This window comes from Amphiprion ocellaris, chromosome 1 (assembly GCF_022539595.1).
Source record: "Amphiprion ocellaris isolate individual 3 ecotype Okinawa chromosome 1, ASM2253959v1, whole genome shotgun sequence".
NCBI lineage: Eukaryota > Metazoa > Chordata > Actinopteri > Pomacentridae > Amphiprion > Amphiprion ocellaris.
In genome coordinates, this window is record NC_072766.1 from 42,015,265 (window position 1) to 42,031,465 (window position 16,201).

Here is a 16,201-nt window from a genome sequence, read left to right on the forward strand (position 1 = left end):
TCCTGGTTCAGGTAGAAGCTGATCCTGGTTCAGGTAGAAGCTGATCCTGGTTCAGGTAGAAGCAGGTCCTGGTTCAGGTAGAAGCTGATCCTGGTTCAGGTGTATTCAGGTAAATCTGATCCTGGTTCAGGTGTGTTCAGGTATGTGGAGTGAAGCTCCGCCTCCAGACGGCTTCTTTAAAAAGTTCCAGTTTGTCCAGTTTAACTCCATTCTGAAACAGCAGGAAGAAGAATCACAAACTCTGTTTGGATAAAACCAGCAGCGAGTGGCTGAAGGTAAAAGATTTATTCATTTAAACGCTTTAGATTTAGAGTTCGGACGCTTTAAAGGGTTTATTCTGAGGAGTTTATGTGGTTTTTAGCCACAAAACTGTCAGAATTACTCACCACTTTCACTTTATGTTGCCCTAAATAGAAAACAGTCTTCATATTTACAATTTAAGAAACATATATGAAGAGATTTTATTTTGTTAAATAACCTAGATTTATGGTTTTGCTTCATTTTATTGTTTATTTTACAGTTTTTGTAAGATTTTTCCCTTTTTGGCCATAAAACTGGCAGTTTATGTGATTTGTTAGCAACAACTGTCAGAATTACTGTAATTATATTTTGTATTAAATATAAAACAATCTTCATATTTATATTTTGGGAACACATATAAAGAGATTTTATTTAGTTAAATTATTTAAATTTATGGTTTTGCTGCTTTTTATTGTTCATTCTGTGGAGATTTAACAAGATTTTTTGCAGCAAAACTGTCAGAACTGCTCACTACTTTCATTTTATTTTGCTTAAAATATAAAACAATCATCATATTCACATTTTACAAACATAAATAGCTGAATATAAAGAGGTTTTATTTAGTTGAATGACCTGACTCTATGATTTTGATCATTTTAAGTGTTTATTTTGTGGAGTTTTTGTGATTTAGAGCCACAGTGCTGCCAGAATGACTCACTGCTTTCATTTTATTTTGTTTCAAATATAAAACAAACTTCATATTTCCTTTTTAAACCGTGGCTCAATGTAAAGACCTTTTATTTTGTAAAATGACTTAAATTTATGGTTTTGCTGCTTTTAATTGTTTATTTTGTGCAGTTTTTGTAAGATTTACTGATTTTAAGCAACAAAACTGTCATTACTCAATATTCGCATTTTATTTTGTTCAAAATGGAACAAAATCTTCATATTTACTGTTTAGGAACACATGAAGACATTTTATTTTGTTAAATGATTTAAATTCATGGATTTGCTTTTTATTTTTTTTTAATTTTGCAAAATTTTTGCGATTTTTAGCCATAAAACAGAACTTGTCACTACTTTCACTTTATTTTACACAAAATGGAACAAAATCTTCATATTTACATTTTAGGAACATTAATGGCTGAGTATAAAACCTTTTATTTAGTTGAGCGACTTAAAGTTATGGTTTTGCTGCCTTTTATTACTTATTTTGTGGAGTTTGGGGGATTTTTAGCGACAGAACTGTCAGAACTTGTCACTACTTTGTTTATTTTGGTCAAAATGCAAGAAAAATTCATATTTACATTTTAGGAACACGGATGAACAGATTTTATTTTGTTAAATGATTTAAATTGATGTTTCGGGTGCATTTTATTGGATTTTTTTGGAAATTTTGCAATTTTTAGCAAGAAACCCCACAAAACTGGTCAGTTCTTCCATTTTATTTTCCACAAATATCAAATAAATTTCATATTTACTGTTTAGGGAACACATATAAATAATTTTTATTTTGTTAAGTGATTTCAATTCATGGTTTTGCTGCTTTTTATTGTTTATTTTGTGGAACTTTAGTGAGATTTTTAGCCTCAAAACTGTCAGAATGACTCACCAGTTTCTTTTTATTTCACACCAATGTTTACATTTTAGGAACATAAGTAACTGAATATAAAGGCACTTTATTTTGTTAACTGATTGAAATTCATGATTTTGCTGCTTTTAAGTGACTTTTGTGGATGTTTTACAAGATTTTTAGCCACTAAACTGTCAGAACTAGTCACTATTTTCATTTTATTTTGCACAAAAAAGGACAAAACCTTCATGTCTACATTTTAAGAACTTCAGTGGCTACAGATGAAGAGATTTTATTTTGTTAAAAGATTTAAATTTCTAGTTTTGATCATTTTAAATGTTTATTTTGTGGCTGTTTTTTTGCGACTTTTAGCCACAAAACCGTCAGAACCACTGCTACTTTCATTTTTGGTCATATTTACATTTTAGAAACATAAGCAGCTGAATATAAATAGGTTTATTTTGTTGAACTTAAATTTATGGCTTAGCTGCATTTAAGTGGTTATTTTGTGCAGTTTTTCCCAGATTTTTAGAAACAAAACTAATAGAATTTGCCTTTTATTTTTCTCAAAATATAAAACAAACTTCATATTTACATTTTAGGAACATTAGTGGCTGAATATAAAGAGATTTTTTTTGTTAAATGATTTAAATTTATGGTTTTGCTGCTTTTTATTGTATTTTCTGTTGCAATTTAGCAAGATTTTTAGCAGCAAAACTGTCAGAATGACTCACTAGTTTTATTTTATTTTACCCCTAAATATTAAAAAAAAAAAACTTTATATTTACATTTTAGGAACATAAATAGCTGAATGTGAAGAGATTTTATTTAGTTTTTTCACTCCTTCAGTTTGTTTTTCGAGTCACACAGATGATAATTTTATTGCTGAAGAAGAATTAACTGAACTGGTGTTTTAGAGTTGCTGATGATTGGTGTCATTTTAGCAAATTTTGAAAAGAAAACTGAAATGTAAATTTTCATCATGTGACCGTTAGTTACAGATGAGTCAGTCCTGGCTTCACGGTTGTGTCAAAATCACAGAATTTTTATGTTTTTATAGCCGACGGTTCATGTTTAAGCTGTATTTTTGGCATTTTTTAGAAGTGAGGAAAGTAAAATGAAATGATTTTATTAAAATATCACAATTTTAGGGTCAGATTTGTGTCATTTTCCTGATGGAGCGACTCACCAAACATGATTTACTTCATAAAACTGATAAAATCTGACTGTTTTTTCTATTTTTACAGCTGATAAATGGAATATTTTTGGCTTTTTCTTTGATGAAAACATAATTTTCTAATTAACCTGTAAGTTTTTGACTTCAGAGGATTAAAATAAGATCAACTTTATTGAGCTAAATCCAGATAAAACATAATAAGAACCCAGAAATGCAGGTAAAGGGGTGAAAATAGAGATTTAATAAAGACAATGGACACATTTCACATTCACAGATAGTTTCTCTGTCAGTTAGATTCAACTTTTAAAGATAAATTCTTAGTTTTTCTCAAGAAAAACTCAAATACTTTGTGATTTGTGCCTCTGATGATTAAAAACGATGATTCTTCTTTTGCAGTTGGTTTTAACCCTCGTGTCGTCCTGCGGGTCAAACTGATCCATTTTAACTTTGAAAATGTGGAAAAAATATTTTCACAGTGAAACTTCTGATGTCCACATTTTCAACATTTTGGGGAAATCTCTGAACATTTTTTGGTGAAAAAAAGAAATGTTAAAAATGCTTCTTTAGGAAAATTCACATGAAAACTCAACCAAAATCCAGCAAATTTTGCTGGATTTTGGTTGATTGTTTGTGAATGTTCTTAAAGAAAATATTAGAAGTTTTACTGATATATATGGAATCACTTTAGATATTTTTAGGATTTTTTTAAAAAGATTTTTTTCTCTTTTTTGAAAAAAATATTTACATTTTTTATTTTTTTATTTTTAAAAATTTTTTAATTTTTATTTCTTGCCAAATTTTGGGGATTTATTGATTTTTTTTTAAATAAAACTTTTAAGGGAAAATTTTAAGTAATTATTGGAATTTTCTTCACGAAGGTTTTGCAAATTTTCTGAAACTTTTGGATTTTTTTCAGACAAGGACACAATATTTTTTGGTGTGTGTAAATGAAGACAACAGGAGGTTTTAATTAAAGGATTTCTTCATATTCTATAAAGGATTTCATCAGATTTCCATCAGACAGAGCAGGTTTATGAAGTGAATCAGGCTTAGAGTGAATTAATTTTTGATTTAAATCTTTATTCTTACAGTTTTTTCTTCCAGTTAAACTCCAGATGAGTTTCAGGTTTCATTTTAAAGTGTTTTATTATTGGTTAAATCTTTATTTTTCTCCAGATGCTGGGTGCCTGGACTCGGAGGCTCCCCCTGCTGAGCCTGGTTCTGGTCCTGGTCCTGGTTGTGGTTCTGGTTCTGGATCCGACCAGCGGAGCCTCGACTCTGGGCCTGACGGTCGCCGTGGTTCCCCTGGACAGCGATGGAGGACAGACGGTCAGATTTATGAAAAGAAAAGAGTTTAGTTCTCTCCGGTCTGTGGATTCTTAGCAGTAAAATAACAGAAACTATTTTATCATCATTTAAAAGTTCATTTTATTTTCTGACACTTCTTTATTGCTGGATTTTCCTCTAAGAATCCTGAATTTTATGTCTTAAATCCACTTCAACTGTGAGCTTTCTGGGTATTTCTAATGATTTCTGTTATTTTATTTCTCTACAAGTTTTAGGTTCCCTACAACAGCCTTATTATTTCATTTTCCCTCAAAACTAGTTAAATTGTGTTGAAGGATTAATTACTGTCAGTTTGATTTGACTTTATGAAAAGAATCTTATTTTTTGTTTTTTATTTAAACACTTATTAAACCCATTTACTAAATCATTCCATGAAAAATCAATTGGTGCCTCCCCGACCCTGAAGATTTTTGTGCAGAAATAGATTTATTATTCAGATTGTGACCTGGATGGATATAAAACTGATCAGTTTTTACCAGAACTCAGATGTTTTTCCTCCTAAATGTCCTGTGTCTATCTGCTGTACTTGTGATATAACTCAAAATTTGTCCAAAATGTCTTGAAACATTTCCCAAATTACTTCAAATGTGTCCAAAAGGACAAACATCTCTTCAAAATAAGCCAAAATGCCGAGAATGTCCCTAAAATGCCTCAAAACCTGTCAAAACAGTTCAGAACTTGTCAAAAAGTGTATTGAAGCTTCTCCAAAATGATTCAAAACTTGTCGTAAACAAGTTAAAATTTGTCCCAAGTGACTCAATTTTGTCCAAAATGACAAAAACCTCTTAAAAATTATTCAAACTCTGTCCTTAACAATTCAAAATATGTCTAAAATACTTCAAAACTTGCCCAGAATGTCTTTAAATTTGTCCAAAATGACAAACATCACTTGAAACTGACCCAGAATGCTTCAACATTGGTTCAAAGTAACTCCAAACTTGTCCTAAACTGTTTAAAATGACACCAAAATGTCTTGAACTTCGAACAGAATGACACAAAACTTGCCCAAAATGACGAGGTTCTGATCAAACTGGAAGAAAAACTAGATAAAATGTTCAAAACTTTTCATAAAGTTTCCCAAAATCACACAAAAAATGATGTGAAATGACTAAAAAAAAATGTCCAAAATCACTCAAAAATGTGTTAAATTAATTAAAAATTGGTTCCAAATGACACAAAATTATTCCAGAATCACCAAAAATTGATGTAAAATGCTTCATCTGTGGATTAAAATGATTCCTAAAATGTCCAGAACGAAGTCTGCGGGTAACTTTGATCAGGTTTAAATGATTCTATATTAAATATTAACATTTTTTTTATTAACTAAAGGTAAAGTTCTGTTTATTCCAGGCATAAATAAAGTTTTTTGTGTTTTGTTGTGTGTTTTTGCTGCAGGTTCGAGCTCACTTCACCTCCATCTCGGCTGGTTCTTGTCCGTCTCTGTCTGGACTCTGTCCTGAAGGAGACGACTGTCTGCTGCATAGAACCTCGGTACCGTTTACCGGAACCAGACCCGGTTCTGGGTGGTGCGTCCGGCAGTGGCAGAGAACCGTCTCCAGCAGATACTCAGCCAACGTCAGCCTCGGGTACAAATAATCATCTTTAATATTTATTAGCAGCTGATGAACAAAGTAGACCTGTTGGTTTTGTTATTCTGTTATTTTTACAGATTAAATTAATTTTAAAAAATTAAATACAACACAAACAAAAAACAAAATAAATAACTAAAAATAATAATGATAACAAAGTAGAATAAAATAAAACTAAAAATTAAAGTAACTATAATAATATTAATAATGAAAATAAAATAAAATAAAGTTGAATTAATGTAAAATGAAATTTAATTAAATTTAATTAAATTGAAAATAAAATCATTTCAGATAAGAGTAAAATAATAAGACAAGATAAAATAAGAAAAGATAAAAAATAATATTTAAATAAAAGAAAATGAAACAACTTAAAAAATAACAACAATAATACAGTTAAATGAAATGAACATAAATTAAAACTAAAAATCAACATAATAAATAAAATAATAATGATTTTATATAAAATAAAATTAAATACAATGCATAAAATAAATTAAAATTAAAATAGTGTAAGATAAGAGTAACATAAGATAAAATGAGATAAAAAAATACAAAAATAAAATGAAATGAAATAAGATTAAAAAATATAAAATAAGAAAAGATAAAATAAAATTATTTAAATTAAGTAGATTAATAAATAAATGAAAGAATAAAATCAAAAATAAGATAAGAAAAGATAAAATAAAATTACATAGAATCAAATAATTAATTAAATAAGATAAAATAAAATAATGTAAAATAAAATAAGGTAAAATAAGAAAAGATAAAATGAAATGATTTAAATAAGTAAATTCAGTAATAAATCAATGAAATATGATAAGACAAAATAAGATAAAATAAAGTGATATAAAAATATATAAATTAATAAATTAATGAAATAAGATAAAATAAAAGAAAAATAAATCATATAAATTAATTTATAAATATATAAATGAAAAAAGATTTTAAAAAGTACTAAAAAATAAGATTAAACATGTTTATCAAAATATTGATAGATCAAAAAATGAAGGTCAAAATAGAAGTTAAAATTCATAAAAACACAATAAGAATATGATTGTAAAAACTGAAGTAATAAATGCTGCAATAAATAGACAAAAATGTGTAATTTAGCAAATAAACAGAGAAACCAGTGAGTAAAATGAGTTCTGACTCATGAGTTTATCATGATCTGATGTTTTTACTTTTTTTTAACTTCATTGACATCAAACTTAAAACTTGTGCACCAAAAATAGAAATACATCATAAAAAGCAGCATCTTTCAGAATCATGCATCAGTTAATTTATTGTTAATATAATAAAAAGTGGAGATTCATTCATGTTTTAGGTTAAAATACTTCCTGCTGTAATTTTAGCTGCAGCTTTTATTTTCTCGCTGCTTCCTCATATTTCAGGATCATCTGTGACTCAAGAAAAAGAATAAACTCTTTATTTTTATTGCACTTTCAGGTCCGACACTGAGTTTTACGTGTCCCTGAACGCAACACCGAAGGTTCGAGCAAACAGCGGGAGACTGAACCAGCCAGTCTTCGTCGCTCTTCCTCCTCCTCTCAGGTAAAAAACACCTGAAGGACTGAAAGCAGCCTGTAGAGAGCTTCAGCTGGACTTTATTCACACGTTATTTACCTTAAAAAACTCCCTAACCGCCTTAAAATGCCTCAAAATGTGTCCAAAACAATTCAAACTGACCCAAAACGTGTCCAAAATGACAAAAACCTCCCAAAATACTTTAACATCTGTTCAAAATAACTCAAAACCTTACCTAAACAATTCAAAACATGTCTAAAATGTCTTCAATTTTCTCCAAAATGACCCAAAATTATTCAAAATTTGTCCAAAGTGTCTTAAAACTTATCAGAAATGACTTCGAATTTGTCCAAAATGACAAAAAAAATCCCTAAAATACCTCAAAACGTGTTGTTAACAATTCATCCATCCATCCATCCATCCATCCATTATCTATACACCACTTAATCCTCACTAGGGTCATGGGGGGTGGAGTCTATCCCAGCTGACTCAGGTGAAGGCAGGGGACACCCTAGACAGGTCACCAGTCTGTCACAGGGCTACATACAGAGACAAACAATCACTCTCACATTCACACCTACGGACAATTTAGAATAATCAATTAACCTCAGCATATTTTTGGACTGTGGGAGGAAGCCGGAGTACCCGGAGAAAACCCACGCATGCACAGGGAGAACATGCAAACTGTTAACAATTCAAAACATGTCCAAAATGTGTTGAAAAAAATGTCTAATGATTTCTGTTATTTTATTTCTCTACAAGTTTTATGTTCCCTACAACAGCCTTATTATTTCATTTTCCCTCAAAACTAATTAAATTGTGTTTAAGGATTAATTACTGTCAGCTTGATTTGAGTTCATGAAAAGAATCTTATTTTTTGTTTTTTATTTAAACACTTATTAAACCCATTTATTAAATCATTCCATGAAAAATTAATTGGTGCCTCCCCGACCCTGAAGATTTGTGTGCAGAAATAGATTTATTATTCAGATTGTGACCTGGATGGATATAAAACTGTGATGAAAAAAATGCCCGAAATGACAAAAAAAGACCAAAACAACTTAAAATCTGGCTAAATGACAAATAAAACCATCAAAACTTCTAATGTGTCCAAAGTTATTAAAAAAAATGTCCAAAGTTAGTGGAAACTGGACCAGATGGATTCAAAAAATGTGTTTCTCCTCCTAAATGTCATGAGTCTGTCTGCTGGACTGATGAAGTTCTGAGGCTCAGAAATGATGGAAAATATTCAAAGGCGTTGGACAAAATTACAATATTATTCAAAATTACTCAAATTTTTCCAAAATTGCTCCAAAAAATGTTTAAAATGAAACCAAAGTTGCACAATATTACATAAAAATGATCCAAAATAATAGTCCAAAATGATAATTAACACTTAAAATCTACTTTAAAAACTGATTTACATTTGTCCAAATTTATAAGAAAAACAACTTGAAGCTCATCAAGAAACAAAAAATTGTCCAAATGACCAAAATATCTACAAAACGACTTAAAATCTGCCCAGAATGACTTAAAAATGTCTAAAAATGAAAATAAACTCTCCAAAATGGCTTAAAACTTCTCTAAAATGGTCAGAAATACGTAAAAAAAATGTTCAAAAATATGAAAATATGGACAAAATGACACGAAGCTTCAATAGAATTACTCTAAACTTTCCTTAATGACAAAAACAACGTAAAAAATGACTTAAAATCCATCTGGAATGACTCAGAAACATCTGAAATTAGATCACATATGTCCAGAATTGTGAAAAAAAAAAGCTCACCATTACTAGATCAAAATAATTCAAATGATCCAGCTGTTTTTAGTCTCACAGATGTCATCAGGTCTGCTTTAGTTTCATTTCCTGCTGATTACTTCCTGCTTGTCGTCCAATCAGAGCTCGTGTGAACTGCCCGCATCACTTCCACCTGTCGGTCAAAGATCCGGACGGAGACAAAGTTCAGTGTCGCTTCGCTCGACCGGAACGAGGAGAATGTTTGAGCTGCGAGAGGCGTCCGTTCATCGAGCTACAGGAGGCGAGTTCCAGAAAAAATCCATCTAAAAAACGCAATAAACCCTCTTGCTGTCTTCATTTATGGACACCAAAAAATATTCTTTCCTTGTCTGATAAAAATCCAAAAATTCAGCGAAAAATTTCCCAAATTTCTGAAAATTTACAAAACCTTCAGGAAGAAAATTCCAATAACTCCTTAAAAATTTCCCTTAAAAGTTTCGTTGTAAAAAAAAATCCCCCAAATTTGGCAAGAAAATTCTTGTAAATATTTTCAAAAAATGAGTAAAAATCTTCCAAAAAAATCCTAAAAATATCTAAAGTGATTCCATATATATCAGTAAAACTTCTAATATTTTCTGTAAGAACATTCAGAAAAAAATCTACTTTTTTGTGAATGTTCTTAAGAAACATTTTTAACATTTCTTTTTTTCCACCAAAAAATGTTCAAATATTTCCCAAAAATGTTGAAAATGTGGACATCAGAAGTTTCACTGTGAAAATCTTTTTTCTTCCCCAATTTTCAAACTTTAAAACGGGTCAATTTGACCTGCAGGACGACACCAGGGTTAAATTATTGATCTAAATCAGCAAAAATTGTATTTATTTTACAGATATTTCCTCTCATTTTCACAGTTTTTACATTTTTTAATGTTACAGTATTCTACCAGTTTTAACGCATTTTTGCTGCCAAATTTTCAACATTTCTTTTCTTTTTTAAAATTTTTTTTAATTAATAATGAGGTCAGCTTTATATTATTCATTGGGTCTTTTTTTTTAAAAATTACATGAAGTTAAATAATTTTTATCAGGGTTTCTACAGTTTGTCTTTCAATAAATGTTCCTGATCCCAGGAAATGGAACTTTATTCTTTATTGTTTTAGGTGTTTTGGTGTTATATGCTGCCTTTTTAAAAGTTAGTTAGATCTTAATTCTGGATCATCAATAACAACACATTGTTATTTATGTCAGGTCTGAAGTTTTCTGTTTCCAGTGAAGAAATTCTCGTCATATTTTACAGCAGTGACCTGAATTCCTCGTTAAGTCATGTGAAGTTCAGAAACCATTTTTTCCAGAAGTTAAATTCCAGCTGCAGTGACTGATTTACTGAAAATCCTCATCAGTGAAACGAATCCTGCAGGAAGATCTGAGGTTTTCTGCAGCTTTTACTCAGTTTGTTGTTGGTTTTGCTTCATTTTTTGGTAGTTTTGTATCATTTGTAAAAAGTCTGTGTTGTCATATATAGTCCTACCCTGCAAAGAAACATTGAATTCCTCTTGAATTATTTCTATTAACTTCTTTCATCAGGAGAAATGCATTTTGTTCTTCACTGGGAAGGCAGCTGCAGGTCAGTATTTCATCCACCTGATGGTTGAAGATCTGATTCCTGTTCCTAAAATCAGCCACGTCACCAACAACTCACCGCTTAGCTCCGTCCCGCTTCACCTCTCTCTGACCGGTGAGTCTATAGACCAGATGTTTCACCTGAGAGCTGCAGAATAATAAGAAAATGCATGAAAAACTGTTGTGTTTTCAGTGGAAGAATCGTCGACCAGCTGCACTGATGAACCGTTGGCTTCTTCAGAAACTCCTGCAGAGGATTCAGTGATGTTCGTTCTGCCGTACGAGCAGATAAAGTTCAACATCCACTACATATCTGAGGCCGAGAGGTGAGTTTAGTGCCATTATTCCTCATGTTGTTTATGCTTTATGTAAAAAAAAAAAACTTGAACAAGTTGCTGCAGAATCAACTTTTTGGGGTGTTGCTGAAATTAGAGTTTTCAGACTACAGGAAAGTCATGGTGGCGAGCAGAGAGCATTGTGGGAGTTAACTAGCAACAGACACCATGACAAAGACTAATGTGAGGCTTAATGACCTCCAATCAGAACTCATGTGTTTAAAACAAAGTGGGATCAAACAGCACAGTGTTTTGTCTTCTCAATCATTGGATTTAAAAACAGATGATCCTTTAGTTGGGAAGTTTTGTTTAGCAACGGGCACCATGACATAGACTTCTGTGAGGCTTAATGATCTCCAGCCATCAATAAGACAAGAAAATACGAGAAAAAATGAAGCTATTCTGTTTTTTTAAGGAGTGAAGTTTATGCTTTGGGTTCACCTTACATGTAGTGAAGTCTGTGGTTTGGACAATCTTCAATTCTTAAAATGGAAAACACACCTCCACATGTTTCTGGACGACCCAACACCTCATTCTCCACAATTATTGGATTTTAAAGCAGATGATCCTTTAGGTGGAAAGTTATATTTCTCAATGGGCACCATGACAAAGACTTCTGTGACGCTTAATGACCTCCAGCCATCAATAAGACGTTAAAATGAAACTATTCTGGTGTTTAAGGTGTAAAATTTACACTTCTGGTTCACTTTACCTGCAGTAAAGTCCTGACTGGTTCAGACAGTCTTCATTTCTTGAAGTTGGGAGCATACCTCCATCTTTTTAAGGATGACTTGACATCACATTCTCCACATTTATTGGATTTAAAGACTGTTTATCCTTTAGGTGGAAAACTTTATTGAGCAACAGGCACCATGACAAAGACTTCTTTGAGGCTAAATGACCTCCAGCCATCAATAAGACAAAAAATACAAAAAAAATAAAGCTATTCTGTTTTTTTAAGAGGTGAAATTTATGCTTCTGGTTCACTTTCTCTGACTGGTTCAGAGTGTTTAGCTAACGGGCTAACAAGCTAACTCAGCTTGTTGCACAGACTTATGTCATGGAAAACTGCTCTGGGTAAAACTGTCATTGGGCATCTGCCGACACAAAAGGACATTCTCTGAAAGTCTCACAGTGGAATGAGAAGCAGAGTGTACCTGAGCTGAACACAAAGCAGCGTGTCAGCTAATAGATGCTATAATTACTGGAGTGGGACTGCACCTGTTAGCCGTGACGCACAATCATTCATACGTGATACAAAGCTCAGCTCATGTGGAGTGTTTTACATACATGACTATCATTTCAGATAACAGTACTGCTGTTCTGACTCAGATCTTGTTTACTTTTTTGCTATTCCTGGAGCAAACTTAAGTTCTGTAAAATATTTTGGCTAGATTTTGAGAATTTCATGTTTTTAAACCTGATAAAAACTTGTGAAACCTCTTTAAATGTTCAATATCTCCAGAAATTTAACTTCAACAGCCATGAAATGTGGTGAGAATAGAGACAGAATAGTTTATAGTAGATCTAAATCATTAAATGGCTCCAGGAGAGGGCAGAATTTTAATCATCGTTGCTTGAAAATGGTAAAAAGTACTATATATATATATATATATATATATATATATATATATATATATATATATATATATATATATATATATATATATATATATATGGACGTATTGACATTTCCTGCCAGTTCAGGTTACTTGGGCCATTTTTTGAGTCTTTTTTTTGGCACATTTTCCATCATTTTGGCCAATTTTTTGACTCACTGTGGACAGTTTCTGAGTTATTTTGGGCAAACTTCAAGTTATCTTGGACACAGAATAGTTTCCATCAGATCAGAATGGTTGAATGGATCCAGTTTTAATTATTGGTCTTTGAAAATGCAAAAAAGTGCAAAACGTATTGAGATATAAAAGGTGTAGTGTCACCAGAAAGTGTATATACATATGGATAGATCCATATTTCTACTAAAATGCATGTACCTAAATGTCTTTGGTTGACATTTCTCCAACTGTTGAGGCTCTAACATCAGTAGAATCTGATGTGTTCAAGTTTGACCAGACAAGGTTCCAGTTTTTAGATATTTAGACTAAATGTTGATGTGGACTCATTGGTAGGAACCAGAACCTGGTGTTCATAGAGGTCTAGATGTTCATAGAGGTCTAGATGTTCATAGAGGTCTAGATGTTCATAGAGGTCTAGATGTTGGTGTTCATAGAGGTCTAGATGTTGGTGTTCATAGAGGTCTAGATGTTCATAGAGGTCTAGATGTTCATAGAGGTCTAGGTGTTCATAGAGGTCTAGATGTTCATAGAGGTCTACATGTTGGTGTTCATAGAGGTCTAGATGTTCATAGAGGTCTAGGTGTTCATAGAGGTCTAGATGTTCGTAGAGGTCTAGATGTTCGTAGAGGTCTAGATGTTCGTAGAGGTCTAGGTGTTCGTAGAGGTCTAGATGTTCGTAGAGGTCTAGGTGTTCGTAGAGGTCTAGGTGTTCGTAGAGGTCTAGATGTTCGTAGAGGTCTAGATGTTCGTAGAGGTCTAGATGTTCATAGAGGTCTAGATGTTCATAGAGGTCTAGATACTGGTGTTATATATGCAGAGTTACAAGCTGCTTAATGTTGTTTTCATGTTAGAATTCAACAACATATGAGGCTGATTTTTGCTTAATAAATGTTCCATATTTTGACTATTCAACGCTGCTCTAAAAGAAAACTTTGGATCTACACTCCATTTACTTGCAGAAAGGAGTTTCTGAAAAGTACTTTCAGCTTCTCTGTTGGTCTTAATGTTTAGTTTATGATGTTCTCTTATCTTCATGGTGGTTGGATCTGGATATGAGATGGTTTACAGAGACGTGAAGAGAATGTTTACAGCTAATAAAGTGTAAATTGTAAAGGTTTTTCTGTGTATCTTCAGTGTTTCAGAGGTAGCGGTGGTCGGTCCTCCAGAACTCTACCGGACCGACCTCACCTCGGTCGGTCCTCTGGCTGCCCTGACGGTCTCCTGGACTCGATCTGAGAACCAACTGGCTCGACTGCTGCCAATCTGCTTTGTAGCAAACACCAACAGGTCTGGAGCTTCTTCGTTAGATCTACTGCTTTAATATACCAACTACAGAACCAACTAGAAACACCAACTACACTGACTGTTTAAGAGTTTACAAATAAAAATCTGTAAAGTTGAAACGGCATTTTTAATTTGGTTACAGGAAAATCCTGACTTTCTTGGTATAAACTAGGAATTAGAACCAGGTTTTCTGTGTTAAAAATGGTTATGCATCTTATTTATATCCATCCATCCATTATCTATACACCGCTTAATCCTCACTAGGGTCATGGGGGGGGCTGGAGTCTATCCCAGCTGACTCAGGTGAAGGCAGGGGACACCCTAGACAGGTCACCAGTCTGTCACAGGGCTACATACAGAGACAAACAATCACTCTCACATTCACACCTACGGGCAATTTAGAATGATCAATTAACCTCAGCATATTTTTGGACTGTGGGAGGAAGCCGGAGTACCCGGAGAAAACCCACGCATGCACAGGGAGAACATGCAAACTCCATGCAGAAAGATCCCGGGAAAGCCGGGACGTGAACCAGGGATCTTCTAGCTGCAAGGCGATGGTGCTAACCACTACACCACTGTGCAGCCCCTTATTTATATCATAGTGTTTTATTGAATAGTTATCTCACAGTAAACTCATATTAATCTTTTATAGTAATCTTGTAGTAATCTTACAGTAATCTTAGAGTAATCTAATTGTAATCTTATTCTAATCTTGCAGTAATCTTACAGTAAACTTATAGTAATTTTACAGTAATCTTATAGTGTCTTATTAATATTTTAGTAATCGTACAGTATCTTATAGTAATATTATGGTATCTGATAGTAATCTTGTAGTATCTTTTAATAATCTTACAGTATCCTAAGATAATCTGAAAGTATCTTATAGTAATATCTTGCAGTATCTTGTTCCAATCTTATTGGTGTATTATAGTAGTATATATAGTAATTTTACAGTAATATTTTTGTGTCTTCTAATGTTATAGTAATTGTACTTTAATCTTAAAGTATCTTACAGTAATCTCATTTTATCTAATAACGATATTCTTACAATTTTTAGCACTCCTATTGTGTCTTATAGTAATTTTTACAGTACAGTGAAGTCTGTATAAAAAGATACTTCCAGAATGTGATAATATGATGTTATCCTTTGTTTATTATGTAATATTTAAGGTAAGTACGTTACCAGTCATTAGTACCAGTGTTGGTGTCGTGTACTACAATGTTCTACCTTTCTAACTGATAAAGTATATGTGTATTTGTTTGTATTGGAGTACAAAATCTGCAGTAAAGCATAACTTTAAGCTGTGAGGTACTTGTTGTACCTTCAGCACCACTACATTAGCATATATTTAGCTCTGGAAGTCGTCTGATCTGCACTTCTTGTCTTTCCAGTTTGCAGTCGGAGCCCCGCTGTGTGTGGTTGTACCAAAGTAAGACTTTAGACCTTCAGATGTCATAAGAATGATAGTTATGTGCAGCTGCAGCTCTCAGTGGAGCTAAAACTCCTAAAAGTCTCCTTTGTGTTCCCTTTTCCAGGGGAGATGAAGGTGCTGCCCTCAGGAACAGGTCGGTGGTACGTCTTCTGATGATGTGTGGAGGTAAAATCCTCATTTATTAATGCTGTGCTGCTGTGTGGCTGCAGAGCTGAAGTGTGGGAAGTCGGAGATGACCCTGGTGCTGCCCGTCACCTCCCTCAGCAATATTAATCTGGCCGAGCTGCAGCTCAACAGTCCTACCTGTCCGGTCAGCTACAACAGCACTCACCTGACGGCCAGCATCTCACTGAGCGGCTGCGGCACCAAGACTGTGGTAACATCTCTGTTCTTAGAGCTTTAACCGTCCCTTTACATTGTATTATAGAACACACAGCTGTGTATTCTCTACATGATGTCAGTAAATGCATCAGAGATCAGCTGCAGTACCTGGATGTTCCACCAGGTGGAGCCTCTTCCTGTTTAATCCTGTAGAGACCAGA

The 16,201-nt window shown here is 32.9% G+C and overlaps 1 protein-coding gene across 1 annotated transcript; it reads left to right on the forward strand.

Moving 5' to 3' along the window:
* Nucleotides 1–131: 131 nt before the first annotated feature.
* LOC111586936 (uncharacterized) lies at nucleotides 132–16,149 on the forward strand. Its single transcript, XM_055012608.1, has 11 exons — nucleotides 132–275; nucleotides 4,167–4,319; nucleotides 5,733–5,923; nucleotides 7,373–7,477; nucleotides 9,351–9,489; nucleotides 10,773–10,923; nucleotides 11,002–11,134; nucleotides 14,074–14,226; nucleotides 15,619–15,656; nucleotides 15,763–15,792; nucleotides 15,869–16,149. Exons 2-11 carry the CDS (start codon nucleotides 4,167–4,169, stop codon nucleotides 16,060–16,062), a joined length of 1,287 nt encoding a protein of 428 aa, XP_054868583.1. The 5' UTR covers nucleotides 132–275; the 3' UTR covers nucleotides 16,063–16,149.
* The last annotated feature ends 52 nt before the right edge of the window (nucleotides 16,150–16,201 follow it).